This window comes from Dipodomys spectabilis, unplaced genomic scaffold (genome assembly GCF_019054845.1).
Source record: "Dipodomys spectabilis isolate Male_0828 unplaced genomic scaffold, ASM1905484v1 ptg000042l, whole genome shotgun sequence".
Taxonomy (NCBI): Eukaryota; Metazoa; Chordata; class Mammalia; order Rodentia; family Heteromyidae; genus Dipodomys; species Dipodomys spectabilis.
Genome location: NW_024870719.1, coordinates 15149316 through 15167496, shown reverse-complemented (window position 1 = coordinate 15167496; position 18181 = coordinate 15149316). Strand labels below are relative to the sequence as shown.

At 37.4% G+C, this 18181-nt stretch overlaps 1 protein-coding gene across 3 annotated transcripts in view; it reads left to right on the top strand.

The window, feature by feature from the left end:
* Positions 1–18181, top strand: part of Map4k5 (mitogen-activated protein kinase kinase kinase kinase 5) — a 102116-nt gene that overhangs the window by 4750 nt on the left and 79185 nt on the right. For all 3 annotated transcript variants that reach the window (XM_042677825.1, XM_042677824.1, XM_042677823.1), the window contains exon 3: positions 13631–13688. In XM_042677825.1, the coding sequence (XP_042533759.1) occupies positions 13631–13688 (58 nt within the window). The remainder of the gene's footprint in view (positions 1–13630; positions 13689–18181) is intronic.

Sequence of the window (18181 nt, the reverse complement as noted above, 5' to 3'; positions counted from 1 at the left end):
AATCTTTGTCATAGATTTTTGGCGTAGATGCTAAATGAGCTGGGTGGGCTGTAATGAATCCTTCCTTTATATGTGTCCTCCTGTCTCTCTCCCAGTCCAACAGTCACAATTCTGGAATGGCTTTAGGATCCCTTTGTAAAGTAACAAAGCTGAATACAGCACAACACATCTGTAACACCATTCATTTAAGAAATATTTATTGAGTGCTGGGTATGGAGTCACAGTCATGAGGAAGAGAAAGTATACTATCAAAAAGAACATATAAGTTAGTTGAGAGATAAACCATGTAAACAATCATAATTTGGGAAGTGCTATAGTAAAAGAAATGGTCAGCCTATCTTTATTAGGGGTAAGGGAAGGAAGAAGAAAAGAGTAGAGGAGAAAGATTAGCAGAGGAGAAGGGGGTTAAGTAGATTATTAAAAATGCAAGTTGGCTGAGTTCAAATTCCAGTATTGCCAAACAAAAAATGTGAGTTGGTTACTGGGTGGACAAGATGGAAAAAAGTATTCCAGACTGTGAGTAGTGTGTGTGAAAGCCCCTGGAGGCTAGAGAGGCTATGATGAGTTCTGAGGGATATTTATCTGCATTCCAGGATACATGTGACTGAGCCTGGTGGGGATGTCATGCATAGAGAACATAGATGAGATTTTCTGACAGGAAAGGACCAGATAATGGACCTTGTATCTTCCATTAAGGAATATGGACTTTTTTTGTGTGTGTAGATTGAAGAAACACTTGAGGAAGGTTTGCTTTGAATAGAGAATGGATTATACAAAGTGGCTAGAAAATTGAAGACAGTTACTGGATAATCTAGAGAAGAGTTTATGTAAACCTCAGTTTTGTCAGTAGTAAAGGAGATAGATGAAGGCATGGGTTTCAAGCATATTTAGAAAATAGTAACACCTGGTTATTGGTGGGAGATAGACAGGTAGTGATATTATTTAGAATTTCTGGCTTAAATGACTGCATTTGTGCTATCAATAGACCTAGATAATGTTAAGCTTCGATTGTGATTGCTGTTTAGAGGACAGGTAGATCTGTCCCTGAGAGCTTTGGACTGGGAGTTAGGAGCCATCACCACTTTAATGGAATGGGACTTGTAAAATATAGATGAAGATATTCAGGGGATTGTTTCAGAAGAGCTAAGAAAAGGCTATAGTTTTAGAGGAATAGTAGATGAAAATGATATACTAAATGTATCTGAGAAGAAAAAGAGAATCCAAAGTGCTCAAACCTCTCTATCATCTCCTATCTTTCTTCTTGTTCCTATATGCTCTGATTGAGGAGTATGGATTAATCTTTCAGAACATATAAACCTGGTCTGTGTCCTTTTTTTTCCCTGTAGAATGAAGCCTTAGAATCTCATGCCTTGTAAGGCTATGCCCATCCCATCACTAGCCATACTGAATTACTTCCATTTCTTGATGTGAACTCTCTTCCTTTCTGTCTTTCAGTTTTTTACAGGTACTATTTCCATCCTCTGAGTTTCTGTTTAAACATTGAGTTTTTAGAGAGGCATTTTTATTGTCCCATGGAGTAGGCCATATCTGCTATATGTTTTCATGGTTCCTTGTACATTTCTTATTATAATATTCAGCATTTATCACTTACTGGTTTTGCATAGCAACCTTCTGCTAGATTCGAACTGCATAAGAAAGAGAACTTTTTTTTTTTTTTGGGTCCAGTCGTGGGGCCTGAACTCTGGGCCTGGGTGCTGTCCCTCAGCTCTTCAGCTCAAGGCTAGCACTCTACCACTTGAGCCACAGCGCCACTTCCGGCTTTTTTTCTTTTTGCTTATGTGGTGCTGAGGAATCGAACCCAGGGCCTCATGCATGCAAGGCAAGCACTCTACCACTGAGCTGCCTTCCCAGCCCAAGAAAGAGAACTTTTAAGTCACTCAAATCAGCTAGAGTGCTCAGTACCTATATCTAAAAGGAATAAGCAACATAGTGATCGTGAAAGCCAGGAGTAGAACGTGTTTATTAATTCAGTTGTGAGTAGTAAATGAGAAAGTAGAGCAAATGTAGACTGTTCCTTGAAGCAGCTTAGCTATTCAGGAGAAAGAAATGAGGCAGGAAGAATGTTTCTTCTCATGTTTCTGTTTTTTTCCTTTCAGTGAGACTGGATGATTACAGCATTCAGTTATCATTCCAAGTGACTAAGAGGAGTGCTGTGTTTAGAAAAGGAACTTCATACACACACACACACACACACACACACACACAATCAAGAAAAAGAATTTAGGAAGAATTTGGAAGGAAGGTAAAAGGCAAAAATGTAGGATATTACTAGGAACCACTGTAGGAAATAAATGTATAATGTTCCCCTCTCTCTAAAGTTGAACCTCCTTCATTAGTTCTCAGCCCATTTTCTACATATGCATGGTTAGGGTGAGGCACTGAATGGGACTGATGAAGAAACTGATGTAAAGAGATTTGTGTTTGACATCTAGCTTATATTCATAAAGGGTTTCTCAGTGACAGGCGCTGGCCTCAATACATTATGTGAACAAAGTGAACAGATTACTGCCATCAAAGAACTAACATTTGGGGGACAGAGGGGACAATGAACATAACAGATAAGCCATATATTAGAGATTAATTATGAAGAAAGAAGAAAAAGTTTCATATGTGATAAAGTTGGAATAGAAAAATGAGTCTGGGACTAAGCACTGGACTTGTTAAATTATAAATACACACACACTTTTGAAGTTCAGAAAATTTTGATAAGTGGAAATTTTTAAATAGGTTAGAGGCAGAATTAGGAATTCCTGGATGGAGTTGGGGAGGCAGCGGGGGACTTCATAAGGATGTTCATGATAAGCCAAAAGATAAAGGAGTTAAGCCAAGTAGATATCTGAATAATCAGAAGAAATGTTTAATTATCTTGTTGAATCACCTGCGCCTGATTCAACACTGAAATTGTGACCTTAGTGGCAGGCATTTAAGACAGAAGTATTGCTATCATTATGCCTCTTTGGTGGAGAACTCCAGGTCATTGGTTTTGTTTTTGGTTGTTTCTTTTTTTATTGTCAAGGTGACAGAGGGGTTATAGTTTCATAAGTAAGGTAATAAGTACATTTCTTGCCAAACTTGTTACCCTTTCCTACTTTGGTGGGGCTTTTTTTTTTTTTTTATACTAGGGCTTGAACTCAGGTCTTCATGGTTTACTAAATGGATACTCTACCACTGAGCCATGGCTGTAGCCCTTTTTGCCCTAGTTATTTTTGAGATAGAGTTCTGCTTTCTGCCCAGTCATGTTCCTGGACTATAGGACTATAATCTGCCTGTTTATACCGCCTACAAAGCTAGAATTACAGGCACATGCTTAGGGTTCTCATGCACTTTTTTAGTTGGATTAGCTTGGAACCTCAACTCTCCCTATATTAGACTCCCAATTAGCTACGATAATAGGCATGAACCACTAGCACTCACTCAGCTGATGAAGTTTGTTTTTTAATGGCAGTACTGGGATTTGAACTCAAGATCTCCTGCTTGTCAAGCAGGTGCTCTACCACTTGAGCCATCTGGGCATTGTAGTTTTTATTAACTTTCTCAGTTGCATATAGATTCCTGAGAGTCTTATGCCATTTTTTTCTTTGTTTTTGGTGCTAGTGAGGGTTAAATTCAGAGTGCTTGAGGCACTTTCTACCACTTGAGTGATACCCTCAGACTTTTTTTGCTTTAGTTAATTTTGGAAGAAAGTTTCCCATTTTGCCCAGACTGGCCTGCATTGCAATCTTATTTATAATATTTCATACATAGTCAGAAAATGCACAGCCTATAAAGTAGCCTCTAATACTTCACCTAGCCTTTTTTTTTTTTTTGTCAGTTGTGGGGCCTAAACTCTGGGCCTGGGAATTGTCCCTCAGCTCTTCAGCTCAAGGCTAGTGCTCTACCACTTGAGCCACAGCACCACTTCTGGCTTTTTTCTTTTTGCTTATGTGGTGCTGAGGAATCGAACCCAGGGCCTCATGCATGCAAGGCAAGCCCTGTACTACTGAGCTACCTTCCCAGCCCTTCACCTAGCTTTTTATTGGTTGAGATGGAGTCTTTTTGTGCAAGCTGGCCTTAAACCATGATCTTCCCAGTCTCCACCTTCTAAGTAATTATAGGCATGAGCCACTGTATCCAGTACTGTCTTTCTTTAAAGTATAGCTTTGTGAGCAAATGTTATGTAACTATTTCTTCTGTCTCTCTTGCAGCATCATATGATCTTTATTTTTTATTCATTCATTCATTTGTTTAGTGCCAGTGCTGGAGCTTGAACTCAGGATGAAAGCATTATCCCTAACTCTTCCCCTCAAACTTGAAGCTCTGTCACTTGAGCTACACCTCCACTTTTAGCTTCTTGCTGATTAATTGGAGATTAGAGTCTCAAGAAGTTCTAAACTACATTTGTAAAGCCACTGACTGTCTTTCTGAAAGCTAGAGATTATTTCAATGTCATATGAGATTAATATGAAAATAAAACGTTTTATTAAGATGACCATTACTATTACATCTACTTACTGTTTATAAGTCATCTGGCTAACACCTTAGTACCTTTTTTACAATTCAGAAGTAAGCTTACTTTCTGTCTAAAAGAGAACATGGTTCTGGTAGTGTATGTGAAGTTCTGGACCATAGTTAGGAGCAAATTATTTTACAAGTACTTGCTACTTTTATAGAAATATTGTAAAAATGAAAACAATAGAAAACAGATTTAAAGTACTTTGAGCTTGGTAAAGATAAACATAAAATAGTGTTCCCAGTCGTGTAAATATGCAGATTTTAGCTACAAAACTGCCTTATGGGCCCAGCTGCAACCTTGGACTTATTACTCTATTCCTTTGATAACCTAGGTTCAGCATTTTCACTTTTATCATCACTTCCAGTGGTTTAATGAAGGTAAAAGAATAGAATGTAGGTGGGCTTTGCTTTTTTTTCAGTTTTGCTTTAAACATTTAGAAGTTTCACTTCTAAAATTTAAATTGTGCCTCTGGACCAAGAACACAGAAGAGAAACACGAAACATGTTAACAAGTGACACTTGTGTTTTCAGAACTTGGTTGTCAATTTGAGAATGTAGTCCAAGATCAGATAAATTGAAGTAGACACCTTACTTGGCAGTGTTGGACTATTTTGAGTATTTGTGTATGTTAGAATATTATTAGAAGGCTTTCACTTTCCAGTTATATACTAGTTAAGTTAGAGATGAAACTCTCAAAAGGGCAAGATGAATTTAGGCCTATCAAGGTCTTTTTCTCTTGAGTATCATAATCTCCCATTGAGATTTTGAAATGATGTTGAAAGATGGCGGATGGCCATGTCTATCCTTGTAGGTGTTTGGGCCCATGAGTCATACTGGCCCCAACCTTCCAACATTTTTATAAAAATAAAATCAGATTAAAATGACTAAGAGTGAGTAATGTTTGCATAACCTTCTCATAAGCAGTATATTATTTGTTTCTCACAGTAAGTTTATGAAGTAGGTGGAGCAGATGTATGATCATCCTAATTTTACTCAAGAAGAAACTTGGTATTGCTCTAGATCTTACTGTTAGTAGGTGGCACTACAAGGACTTGGATCCAGATTGCCTGCTGTCACAGCTTCTGCTTTTTCCATCATCTGGACCATGATGCCTTGGGATTACATTTTTCATTATTTAACACTTAAATAGCCCTTCATGTAGTCCTTGGCACATTGTAAACTTTATGCAAATTATGGTCAGATGAGGTCTGGCAGCATCACCCCTCTGCTTAGAGGTTGAAGATTTTATGAATTCTGTTGAAATTTTGGATATATGATTACTGTTAGTTAGATTAACTGCTACATATAGACTAGATTCTGTATTGCTATTATAAATTAAAGAAAATACAAATGATTTCAGGACAACAGAATCATTTCCCTTCTGCAGTTCTAACTAGTTGTGTTTGCCTCTAAGGAAAACAGGACTGCCTGAGCAGGACTTTGACTTTCAGCTGTGTCTTATGAACCCCACTGTATTACTTCGCATACTCATGAACCCCCACTTTAAGTGCCTTATGCCTTCTCCCCTTTTATTCCCTCCTCTCATCAAAATCAAATAATCTACAAGCACAATTTAATATTATTTTAAATTTTGTGAGTTAATTTTTTTTATCAACTATTATCCTTTGAGCTTTTTTAGCTCACAATTGCAGTATGTGGGAGAGATCCTTAGGTTCCTTATCGGTTGTTTCTCCAGAAAATTGCCTAGTTTTCGTTCTGCAGTAGCACAGGTTCATGAGTGGGACTCACCTTCTTATGTCTATCTTTCCTTATTTTATGACCTTTTTATTTTTAAATATTTTCCCTCCCCCTATCCCCCACAAGTTGTACAGATCATTTCCAACATGCTGTCTTGTGCATATTGCTGTTGCATTGGCTCCTCTCTTGTCCTTTGTCTCACCATTCTGTGGACAATGCAGTTCTTAAATAATATATTGTATCCTTCAGTAAATATACATATTCACTATTTGTGTATTATTTCCTTATATAATTGCATAGCAGGTTTTTTTTTGGTCTATTTTTGAAACAGTCCTCAAACTCGTGATCATCCTTTCTCAGCTTCCCTAGTGTTGGGATTATAGGCACATGCCAACATACTTAGTTAGTTTTTACTCATTATGTATTTCTATACTATAAATAAGTTTGTGATTACCAAACAGATTTTCATAAATATTTAATTATTTAAAATATTTCTGGACTTAAACTTTCTAAGTTGTTTTAAAAGTTTTAGTGAGGTCTGAAAATTATTCTTTAGAAAATTGTACCTATCAGCCATGACAGAAAATTCACATCTCTATTTTTTTTCCCCCTAAGGAGGAAAGGGCAGTACTGAGGTTTGAACTCAGAGCTCCTGGTTGCTAGGCAGGTGCTCTGTTTCTTGTTCCATGTCTTCCAGTCCTTTGTTCTCTGCTTATTTTTGAGTCTTACTTTTTGCCCAGACTGGCCTGGACCACAGTGGTCTTATCTGTCTTTTCTACTCTATGTGGAATAATACGTATGCCCCATTATACCCAGTTTTTTTCTGTTGAGATGTTTTTGTCGTTGCTGGCCTAAAACCTTGATTTTCCAAATCTCAACCTCCTGCACACTTAACTATTGGTTGAGACAGGACCTCTCAAACTTTTTCCTTAGGGTGACCTCAAACCTCTTGATCTCTACCTTGTAAGTGGCTAGAATTACAGATGTCTGGCTATATCTTCCTTACTCTTAAAGCCCACCTTTCCTTTTCTTTACTTTTAAGCAAACCTCTAAATAATCAGCTCACTAGCTAATCCTTTGGAGGAACTTTTAATCTTATAAACCAAGTATTGGAAAAGAGTCTGGGCAAGTCTTTTCAGAGACAAATGTGTATCCTAACAGACTACTCAGAAGGTTTGAGTGTGACTGGAGATAAAAATCATGGGTACAGATTTTGACTTGAGGCTCTGAATTTGCCTGCTTTGGTAGTGGGAGAAACCTTGCAGTACAGACTCCTGTGGGAGAGGGAACACCTGTCTAGACTTGCATAAATAACTGTGTGGAAGTCAGATGGGAAATAACCCAGTCTACCAAAATTAAGGCACTTAATTGATGAGGTGGAGGAATTGCTGAAATGAGAGAGCTAGAATAAGTGAGCTGAAAGTGTTTAAAATAAAGATCTCATAGGCCAAAAGATTGAGAAGTCAGAGAGTAGATCTGAATGTTGAAGTCCCAGTGAATGGTGCCTGAAGATGCAGAGAGGAAACTGTGAGCCATGGGTTAAGTCTTAAAAGAATAAGCAAGGATGTCTTAGAGGTTAGTATATAATAACTACAGAAAATAGGGGTGATAACAATCTGTCCTCAGCTTCAAAGGAATCTTATCTTTTACCTTCTCTTCACACTCAGTGTTCCTTTAATGGCATGTAATTTTACTTCTTTAATTTACTCAGGTTTTCCCCCACTTAGACTTTTGTAGTGTTCTGCCACACATAATCATGTGAAGCTGGTCTCATTTTACATTTACTTTTTTCCAGAAACTTTTCCTCCACCATTTTGACTGTGCTCAGGACCCTCCTATGTTCTATTTATCACCTCTGAGAACATGTCTCACATTATAATATGCGGTGTATTTACTGCTTGCTTCTTTTTTCTTTTTATTATTTTTATTGTTAAGATGCTGTACAGAGGGGTTACAGATGAGTAAGGCAATGAGTACATTACTTGTCGATCATTATTACCCTTTCCCTTCCTTGTTGTTGTCCCACTATCCCTTCTCTCCCTACCTCCTACACTCCTCCCCTCCCCTCTTTCCCCCTCTCCCCTGGTACCCAAGTTGTAAAGTTCCTTTCCAATATACTGTCCTGTGGGTATCCTTGTTGCAATGGGTCATCCTGTGTCCTTGTTTCAGTGTTTTATTATTCCCTTTCTCCTCCCCAGATTAGACATACATATATACAAGATCCAGGATATCAAAATCTAGTATGCTTACAACAGAGGATATGCCATAGGGGAAAGAACATACAAAGGAAATAAGAACAACAAAAAATAAAATCACGTGGTACATTTAAAACAATAACAATAAAGACATAGTTCTTGTGTCCATATCTTGGAATTCATTTCACTTAGCATCATCTTACATGGTCATTTGTACATGTTTTTTGAGCTTTTCAGCTCAACTGGTAAGATTATCCTATATGTATACTAATTATTGCAAATAACGGAAACTATGGGACCTAAATTTCTTTGGGGGATAACTTCAATTAATAAGATTTTTTTCCAAGTCTTTCCATTTCCTAACAAATGGGGCGGTGTTGTTCTTTCTGATGGAAGCACAGAATTCCATTGTATATTTGTACCACATTTTTTTGATCCACTCATCTACTGAGGGGCATTTGAAGACAATTATCAACCAAGAATAGTGTACCCAGCTAAACTCTCCTTTATAACGGAGGGAAAAATAAAAACCTTCCACAGCAAAGAAAAACTGAAACAATATGTCTCCACGAAGCCAGCCCTACAAAAGGTACTTAAAGATGTCCTACACATAAAGAACCAACTAGAACATGATGAAGGCAGAGAAACAGCCCCCAAAGAAGGTAGATAACATGACAGGAACTCTCAAACATCTCTCAGTCCTAATTCTCAATATTAATGGTCTTAACTCTCCAATCATGACATAGAATGATATAAAATCTCTAGTTGGATCAACAAAACAGGATCCATCTATCTGCTGTCTTCAAGAGACACACCTTCCCCACAAAAACAAACATACTCTGAAAGTGAAAGGCTGGAATAAAATCTACCAAGCAAATGACCTCACAAACAGGCTGGAGTAACAATGTTAATTTCAGATATAATAGACTTCAAATTAAAATTAGTGAGAAGAGATAAAGATGGACACTACATACTAATAAGAGCACTCTCCTACAGGAGTATATAACAATTCTAAATATGTATTCACCAAATATCAGAGCACCACTACTTTCCCTAAAATCACACATGGATCCAAAGACATTGATTGTTGGTGACTTTAGCACACCACTTTCCCCATTGGGTAGTTCAACTTGGCAAAAACTCAACAGAGAAACAGCAGATCTAAACAACTGTTTACTTCTTAATAAACCTATAAATATAAAAGGTCTTGTTTTGTTTCATCCCAATATCAACAACAGTGTCTAGCATGTAGTCAGTATTCAGTAATATTTACTATCTGAATGAAACAATTGAAATAATGTACCCTCATCAAATATAGAAGGGTTTTGTTTGGTTAGGTTTTTTTGTTTGTTTTTTTGCAGTAGTGGAGTTTGAACTTGAGTCCTGTCCCTTGCTAATCAGCAGGCACCCTTTCCACCAAGCCAAGCCTCTATCCTTATATTTTGCTGGTTATCTTGTGATCTAGCTATATTAGGCTCTCTGAGGGTGGCTAGGATAATAAGCTTGCACCATAGCATCCAGATTGTTATTGAAAAGGTCTTAAACATTTTTCTGCCCAAACTGGTAGTTGCTAATCTCCCAAGTAGTTAGGATAACTCGGGAGCCACTGGTGCCTAGCAGAATAATAATAATAGAAGTTTTCTAGCATGGGACATTACTTACTGTTTACTACTTTTGTGGACCGGCTACTTTGCATTTTTATGTACCATTATATGCTTTAATAAACCCTTCACATTTAAAGGGAATATATGCAAAGTTTCTACTGCTCTGTTGCCTCCTGAACAGCAGAGATAGCTATACTTTGATTTGTGACTTTAAGCAGTATGCTCCTATCAATTGAAGTATTGTATGAATCCTTCTGCATAAAGAAACAGTAAAGCACAGCTGTTCTGATAAAGCTGCTTTGCATTTTTTTGTTTTAGAGGTGCTATGTTGCTATTTTTGTACTGTAATTACAATTCTTAAACCTGAAAATTCATAATTCTGACCCTAAAACACAGTTTTTGATAACTAAAGATAGCTTGCAACTATTGAGACATCTGGATTTTCTATTATTATACTAAATAATATTTTGGGAGAAAAGGGAGTTGTAAAACTGATGCCACCCCCAGTTGGCATCATGAAAGGTTTTGTAATCCTAAAAATGTACATAAAGAAATTAAGTGGGAGTAGATTGAGGGCCCTAATAAGAAGAAAAGCAAAGTGGAATACACATTTTTCATTTCTTTTCATGGTGACCATCTTGGCTGCCACAGCTCTTAGATGATTCTCTGTATTTGCCAATGCACTGGTTGTAAAGTTCTCTTCCACCTTCACAGCTACTATGAAGTATTGCACGTTGAGTTATATTTTACATGCCTGTGTTGAAAATGCACATAAGCTATGTAGACTTGTCTTCAAATAAACTAGTTTTAGTTACATTGAAAACTTTATAGCAGTGAGAAGACTCACAGTTCACAAAATTGCAGCTGTATAATTTGAAATAAAAATGGCTTAATTAGGTAAAAGAAATGCAAATCAAAACAACATTGAGATTCCACCTCACCCCAGTGAGAATGGCTATAATCAGGAATAATAACAGATGCTGGAGGGGATGTGGACAGAAGGGAACCCTACTGCATTGTTGGTGGGAATGTAAACTTGTTCAACCACTCTGGAAAGCAGTATGGAGGTTCCTCAAAAGATTCCACATAGAGCTCCCCTGTGACCTAGCAATCCTACTTCTGGGCATTAATCCAAGTGATCACAAACAAAGGCCATACTAAAGCTAGCAGCACAACTATGTTTATCGCAGCATTATTTACCATAGCTAAGATATGGAACCAACCCAGATGCCCCCCAGTAGATGAATGGATCAAGAAAATGTGATATATATATATATATATATATATACACACACACACACACACACACACATACATATCTATATCTATATAATGGAATTCTATGCCTCCATTGGAAAGAATGACAGTATACAGATGTACCATATTTTGTCTAACAGTTTATCTACTGAGGGATGCCAGGTTTTGGTAGTGATGCAGAGACTGTTATTAGCACTTGTATGCAGACTTTTGTGTAGACATGATTGCTGAATCGTATGGTTAAACAGTGTTAGTTTTTTGTTTTGTTTTGTTTTATGCTGTTACTGGGCCTTGAACTCAGGGTCTTGTGCTCTGACTTTTTTTTTTTTGCTCAAGGCTAGCACTCTTCCACTTGAGCCGCAACTCCTTTTCTGGCTTTTTGCTGGTGAGTTGGAGATAAGAATCTTACAGATTTGTCTTCCTTGACTGGTTTCCAACTGAGATCCTCTGATCTCAACTTCCCTAGTAGCTAGGATTACAGATGTGAACCACTGGTACCAGGTCTATGTTTAGTTTTGTAATAGACTGACAAACTGTTAGCACTCTGTATTATAGACATAAGCCACCAATGCTCAGCCAAGCAATATTTGTTGTTGTTTTTGTTGTTACTAAGGTCAAGAAAGGAAGAGAATATAGAATGCTATGGAACTCTGCTGATCTCTATTCCTAATTTCCCTAAATGTGATCTTGGTGGGAAAGGGCCAGTTATGGATGGGAATAGGAGTTAAAATGAATGTTTTCTTTTCTTGAAAACCTTCTCTCTCTCTCTCTCCCTCGCTCTTACCCCTTTCCCCTTTTCCCCATCTGTCATTCACATACAGTCTCATGCATGCATATGAAAGATATGGATGGGAAAAGTATAAATGCTAAAAGGTTAACTTTTATCTTTGGATCTTTAAAATAATTTAACTTTTCTTTCTTTCCTTTTTTTTTTTTTTTTTGGCCAGGTATAGGGCTTGAACTCAAGGCCTTGCTCTTGCTCTTGCTCAACCTTGTAGCCTTCAACCACTAGAGCAACTCCAACCCAGCTTTTTGCTGGTTACTTGAAACTGGAGTCTTAGACTTTTTTAATAAGGCTGGCTTCAAGCCATGATTCTCAGATCATAGCCTCCTGTGATCTGAGCTAAGATTGAATCATAGCTAAGATTAAAGGTGTGAGCTACCAGCACCCAGCTAGATATTATTTTCCTATGATTAGGTTTATAATACAAATAAAAACTATGAGATTTTTTTTGTCTGTATGGAAATTTTATTTGTTGGCCTTAAACTCAAAGTTGATTTATATATCAGTTTTCAAACTCAAGTGATCCGCCCATCTCAGGGGGTTAGGACTACAAGCTTGTACCACCACACTCTTTTATTTATTTATTTTGTTCCAGTCCTGGGGCTTGAACTCAGGGCCTGATTACTATCCCTAATATTTTGTACTTAAGTAGGCTACTGTTCTACTACTTTGAGCCACAGCACCATTTCTGGCTTTTTGGCAGTTAATTGGAGATAAGAGTCTCATGGATTTTCCTGCCCACATTAGCTTTGAACCTCAAATCCTCAGATCTTAGTCTTCTGAGTAGGTTTGCAGATGTGAGCCACCAATGCCCAGACTTCTAATTGATAATGATAATTGTACATATTTATGTACAATATTTATGAAATAACATGATATTTTGATACTGTATATGTTATCTACTGTTTAAGTTAGGGTAAACATATCTACTCAAACATTTGTCATTTTTTGGTTAAAACAAAGTTCAGCCTGCCGCTGCTGCTGGTGGCTCATGCATGTAATCCTAGCTACTTAGGAGACTGAGAACTGACAATCAATGTTCAAAGCAAGCATGTGTAGCAAAGTTCCTGAGACTCATACCCAATTAACCATCAAAGAGCCAGAAGTAGAATTGTGGCTCAAGTAGAAACAGAAAACATTCAAGGACAACACCCAGGCCCTAAGTTAAAGCCCCAAGACTGGTACAAAAAGAAAAGAAGATTCATATTTAGAGCTTTTTAAAGGATAGATACTACAATTGTACAATAGAACACAAGAGCTTAACTCCTGTCTATCCAGCTATAGGTTCCTCCTATTTTTGTTGAAAAAATAAGTATAAAGAAAGGACTTGTAGAAATTATGCCAAAAAAATTTATCAACAGCTCATCAACCTTAAACTACTTTATAAATTACTCCTAAATACGAGTAGTAGGACTAAAGGTAATTACAAAAAATAATTTTGTGGCTTGTCTCTTTTCCTTCACTAGGAAAGTAAATATATTTATTTAAAATTTTGTTACAAGTTGATAAGTAATTAATACATGATACCAAGTTATATTTATGTAGTTAACTAACTTAAATTCTTGTTTTTATATTTTTAGGCCAGAAATGTCCATACAGGAGAGTTAGCTGCGATAAAAATCATCAAGTTGGAGCCTGGTATGTATTTGAGGCCGAGTGGGGGGAGTGGGGATAGGCAGGGAGAGGAGGAAGGGATGCGAGGCATCAAACCTTAACCTAGTATGTATTAAAACTGTCAAGACAATTTTTGAACAATTTTCTTGTATCTTAAATACAGGATTTAAGCCAGGTGCCCAGTGGCTCACACCTGTAATTCTAGCTACTCAGGAAGCAGAGATCTGAGGGTCACGGTTCAAAGTCAGCCTTGGCAGTTTGAAAGTCTGTTGAAACTGTTTATCTCCAGTTAACTACCAGAAAACCATAAGTGGTGGTGTGACTCATCCTTGAACAAAAGAGCTCAGGGACAGCATAGGCCCTGAGGTCAAGCGCCTGACTGACAAATAAGTAAATAAATAAATACATAAATAAATGCTTTTTCCATCATTCTTCCCTATCCATTTTTCAAATAAGTATTTATAATTTCTTACAGTTGAAATTCCTTCCAAAGTTTAAATGCTTCTTTATCAAGAATCATTTTATGGGGATGGGAGGGAAAAACTGGGAGAGAGCAAGGGAAGGGGAGACATTGTCCAAAAAGAACTGTATTTTTTATTTGACTTATGTAACTGTAACCCACTGTACATCAACTTTATAATAACAATGGAAAAAATGTAAAAAAGAATTGTTTTAAGGAGTTTGAAAGAGATATAGGTGTATTCTTTTTCAAATAGCTAGACAGTTTCCCAAAACCATTACTACAAATTGCATCTTTTATTGACAGATTTGAAATAGCTTAATTGTCATAACTAAACTTCTGTTTAAACATGGCTTTTGTGTCCTATTCTTAGTGATTCCTCCCCCCTCTCCACACCCCAGGTTCCTAGGTTCAATACTATTCTGGTTTTGATAGTTGTAACTTTTTATCACATATTATGAGTTACCATTGCTTTTATTCATCAGATGTTTGTGTTCATATGATTTTCAGTAGAACTTATTTTTATACACAAAAAAGGCACTTATGAGAGTAATTTAGGTTTTGTTTTGTTACCCCCCCCCTTTTTTTTTTTTCAAGCCAAAGTAGATAGTGCTTTTTACTCTTTGGAAAAAAAACTGGAAATGTTTAGGTCAAAAGTACAATGATTTGCCAGTGAACTTTCCCATCATTCAGTTTACTTTTTTTTTATAAGTTCATTTTATTTTATTTTTTTATTGTGATTAAGTGATTACATAATTTCCCAAATTTCATGGTATTGTGGAATAATGATGCTCATTTAAAGTCACAAGCTCATTGTAATTTTCCTGGAGCAAATTGTCTATCACGGTCTATAACATATAACGGTGTACACATATACACCATACATGTGATCAGCAGCATGGGGATATTTAGTAGTGGTTTGACGAGATGAGTGGAAGTTCTTTGTTTCTTAAGTCGTATCACCTAACATTTTGGATTTAACATCCACTTATCAGGGAGGCCATGTACCGTTTGTCTCTTTGCTCTTGGCTTACCTCGCTCAAAATGATTTATTCTAGCTCCATCCATTTCCCTGCAAATGGTATTATTTTGTCATTTCTAATGGCTGCATAATATTCCATTGTGTATAGATACCACAATTTTTGGATCCATTCATCTGTGGTTGGGCATCTGGGTTGTTTCCATATCCTAGCTATTGTGAACAGTGCTGCAATAAACATGGAGGTGCATGTATCCTTGTATATTGGTTCCTGTTGTTCAGGGTAGATGCCTAGAAGTGGTATGACTGGGTCATAAGGGAGGTCAGTCTTTAGCTTTCTGAGGACCCGCCAGACTGCTTTCCAAAGTGGTTGTATAAGTGTACATTCCCACCAGCAGTGTAATAGGGTTCCTCTTTCTCCATATCCCCTCCAGCATTTGTCATTGGCTGATTTGTGGATGTGGGACATTCTGACAGGGGTAAGGTGGTATCTCAGGGTTGCCTTTATTTGCATTTCCTTCACCACCAGGGATGAACATTTCCTCATGTGTTTCTTTGCCATTTTTATTTCTTCATCTGAGAAGTCCCTCTTTAGTTCCCTTGCCCATTTAGTAATTGGTTTGTTATGTTTGGGAAGGATTAGTTTCTTGAGTTCCCTGTATGTACTAGATGTTAACCCCTTGTCTGATATATTGCTGGTAAATATTTTTTCCCAATTAGTTGGTTGTCTTTCTAGCTTGGTTGCGATAGATTTAGCTGTGCAGAAGCTTTTCATTTTAAGTAGTCCCATTTGTCGAGTCTCTCTCCAATTTGTTGTGACCCTGGGACTCTGTTCAGGAAGTTCCTTCCTGTGCCTATTAGTTCAAGTGTCTCTCCTACTCTGTCCTGCAGTAGTTTCAGAGATTCAGGTTTAATGTTAAGGTCTTTAATCCATTTTGAGTTGATGTTGGTGCATGGTGATAGGCTGGGGTCCACTTTTAGTTTTCTGCATGTGGCCGCCCAGTTTTCCCAGCACCAGTGGTTGAAGAGGCTGTGTTTCTTCCATTGTATGTCTTTGGCTCCTTTGTCGAATATCAGCTGACTGTAGGCCTGTGGATTTATTTCTGGATCTTCTATTCCATTGGTCTTCGGGTCTGTTTTTGTGCCAGTACCATGCTGTCTTTGTTATTATAGCTCTATAGTAGAGTTTGAAGTTCGGCATGGATATCCCTCCCATGTTGTCTTTATTCCCTAGAATTGTTTTGGCTATTCTAGGTCTTTTGTTGTTCCATATGAATTTTTGGACTGTTTTCTGTATTTCAGTGATGTACGTCATTGGGATTTTAATAGGAATTGCATTGAATTTGTATATTAATTTTGGCAGTATTACCATTTTCACTATATTAAGTCTGCCTATCCAAGAGCATGGGAGGTCTTTGCATTTCCTAGTGTCTTCTGCAATTTCTTTCTTTAACTTTTTATAGTTTTCATTAAATAGTTCTTTTACATCTTTGGTTAGGTTAATTCCTAAATATTTTATTTTGGGGGAGGTTATTGTGAATGGGGTTGCTCCCTTTATTTCCCTCTCTTCTTGTACATTGTCAGTTACAGGAAGGCAACTGATTTTTGTGGGTTTATTTTGTATCCTGCTACTTTGCCGAAGTGATTTATGATTTCTAAGAGTTTGGGGATGGAGTTTTTGGGATCGTGAAGGTATAGTATCATGTCGTCTGCAAAAGGGGATAGTTTAACTTCTTCTTTCCCTATGCGGATCCCTTTAATGTCTTTTTCTTGCCTTATTGCCCTGGCTAAGGGTTTCAGGACTATATTGAAGAGGAGTGGAGACAGTGGGCATCCTTGCCTTGTTCCTGATTTTAGGAGAATTGGTTGTAGTTTTTCCCATTAAGTATAATATTGGCTATTGGTCTGTCATAAATGGCTTTTATTGTTTTAAGAAATGTTCCTTCTATTACTATTTCTCCAGAGCTTTTAGCATGAATGAATGTTGAATTTTATCAAAGGCCTTTTCTGCATCTGTGGCGATAATCATGTGATTCTTGACCTTGGCTCTGTTGATGTGTTGGATTACATTTATTGACTTACGTATGTTAAACCATCCCTGCATCTCTGGGATGAAGCCTACCTGGTCATAGTATATGATTTTTTTTAATGTATTTGTGGATTCTGTTAGCTAGAATCTTGTTAAGGATCTTTGCATCTGTGTTTATCAAGGAAATTGGCCTGTAATTCTCTTTTTTGGTTGGGTCTTTGCCTGGTTTGGGGATGAGTGTGATAAAGGCTTAGTAGAATGAGTTTGGGATAGCTCCCTCCTGCTCTGTTTCTCTGAAGAGCTTGAGGAGTATGGGTATTAGTTCTTCTTTAAAGGTCTTATAGAATTCTGCTGTGAATCCATCTGGTCCTGGGATTTTTTTTGTTGGAAGACTTTTGATAGCTTCTTGTATCTCATTGTAGGATATTCGCTTATTTAATTGGTTTACTTCTTCTTTGCTCAGTTTGGGCAACTTGTATTTCTCTAAAAATGCATCCATTTCTGCCAGGTTTTCTTCCTTTAGAAAGTATAACTTTTGAAAGTAGTCCGTTAAGATTGTTTGGATATCTTGGGTATGTGTTGCGATTTTTCCCATGGCAGCCGTAATCTGTTAGTATGGGTTTCATCTCTTCTTTTTTTTTTGTTTTTTGTCGGTCGTGGGGCTTGAACTCTGGGCCTGGGCACTGTCCCTCAGCTCTTCAGCTCAAGGCGAGCGCTCTACCACTTGAGCTACAGCACCACTTCCGGTTTTCTGGTGGTTTATTGGAGATAGGAGTCTCACAGTCTCTCCTGCCCTGGCTGGCTTTGAACCGCGATCCTCAGATCTCAGCCTCCTGAGTAGCTAGGATTACAGGCGTGAGCCACCAGCGCCCAGCCTTCTCTTCTTTTTTTAATTAATCTTGCCAACGATCCATAAATTTTATTTATTTTTTCAAAGAACCAGCTTTTTGTTTGGTTAATTTTGGCTATAATTTTCTGATTTTCTAATTGGTTAATCTCTGCTCTTAATTTGGTTATCTGGCTCCGTCTAGTAACTTTCGGTTCCATTT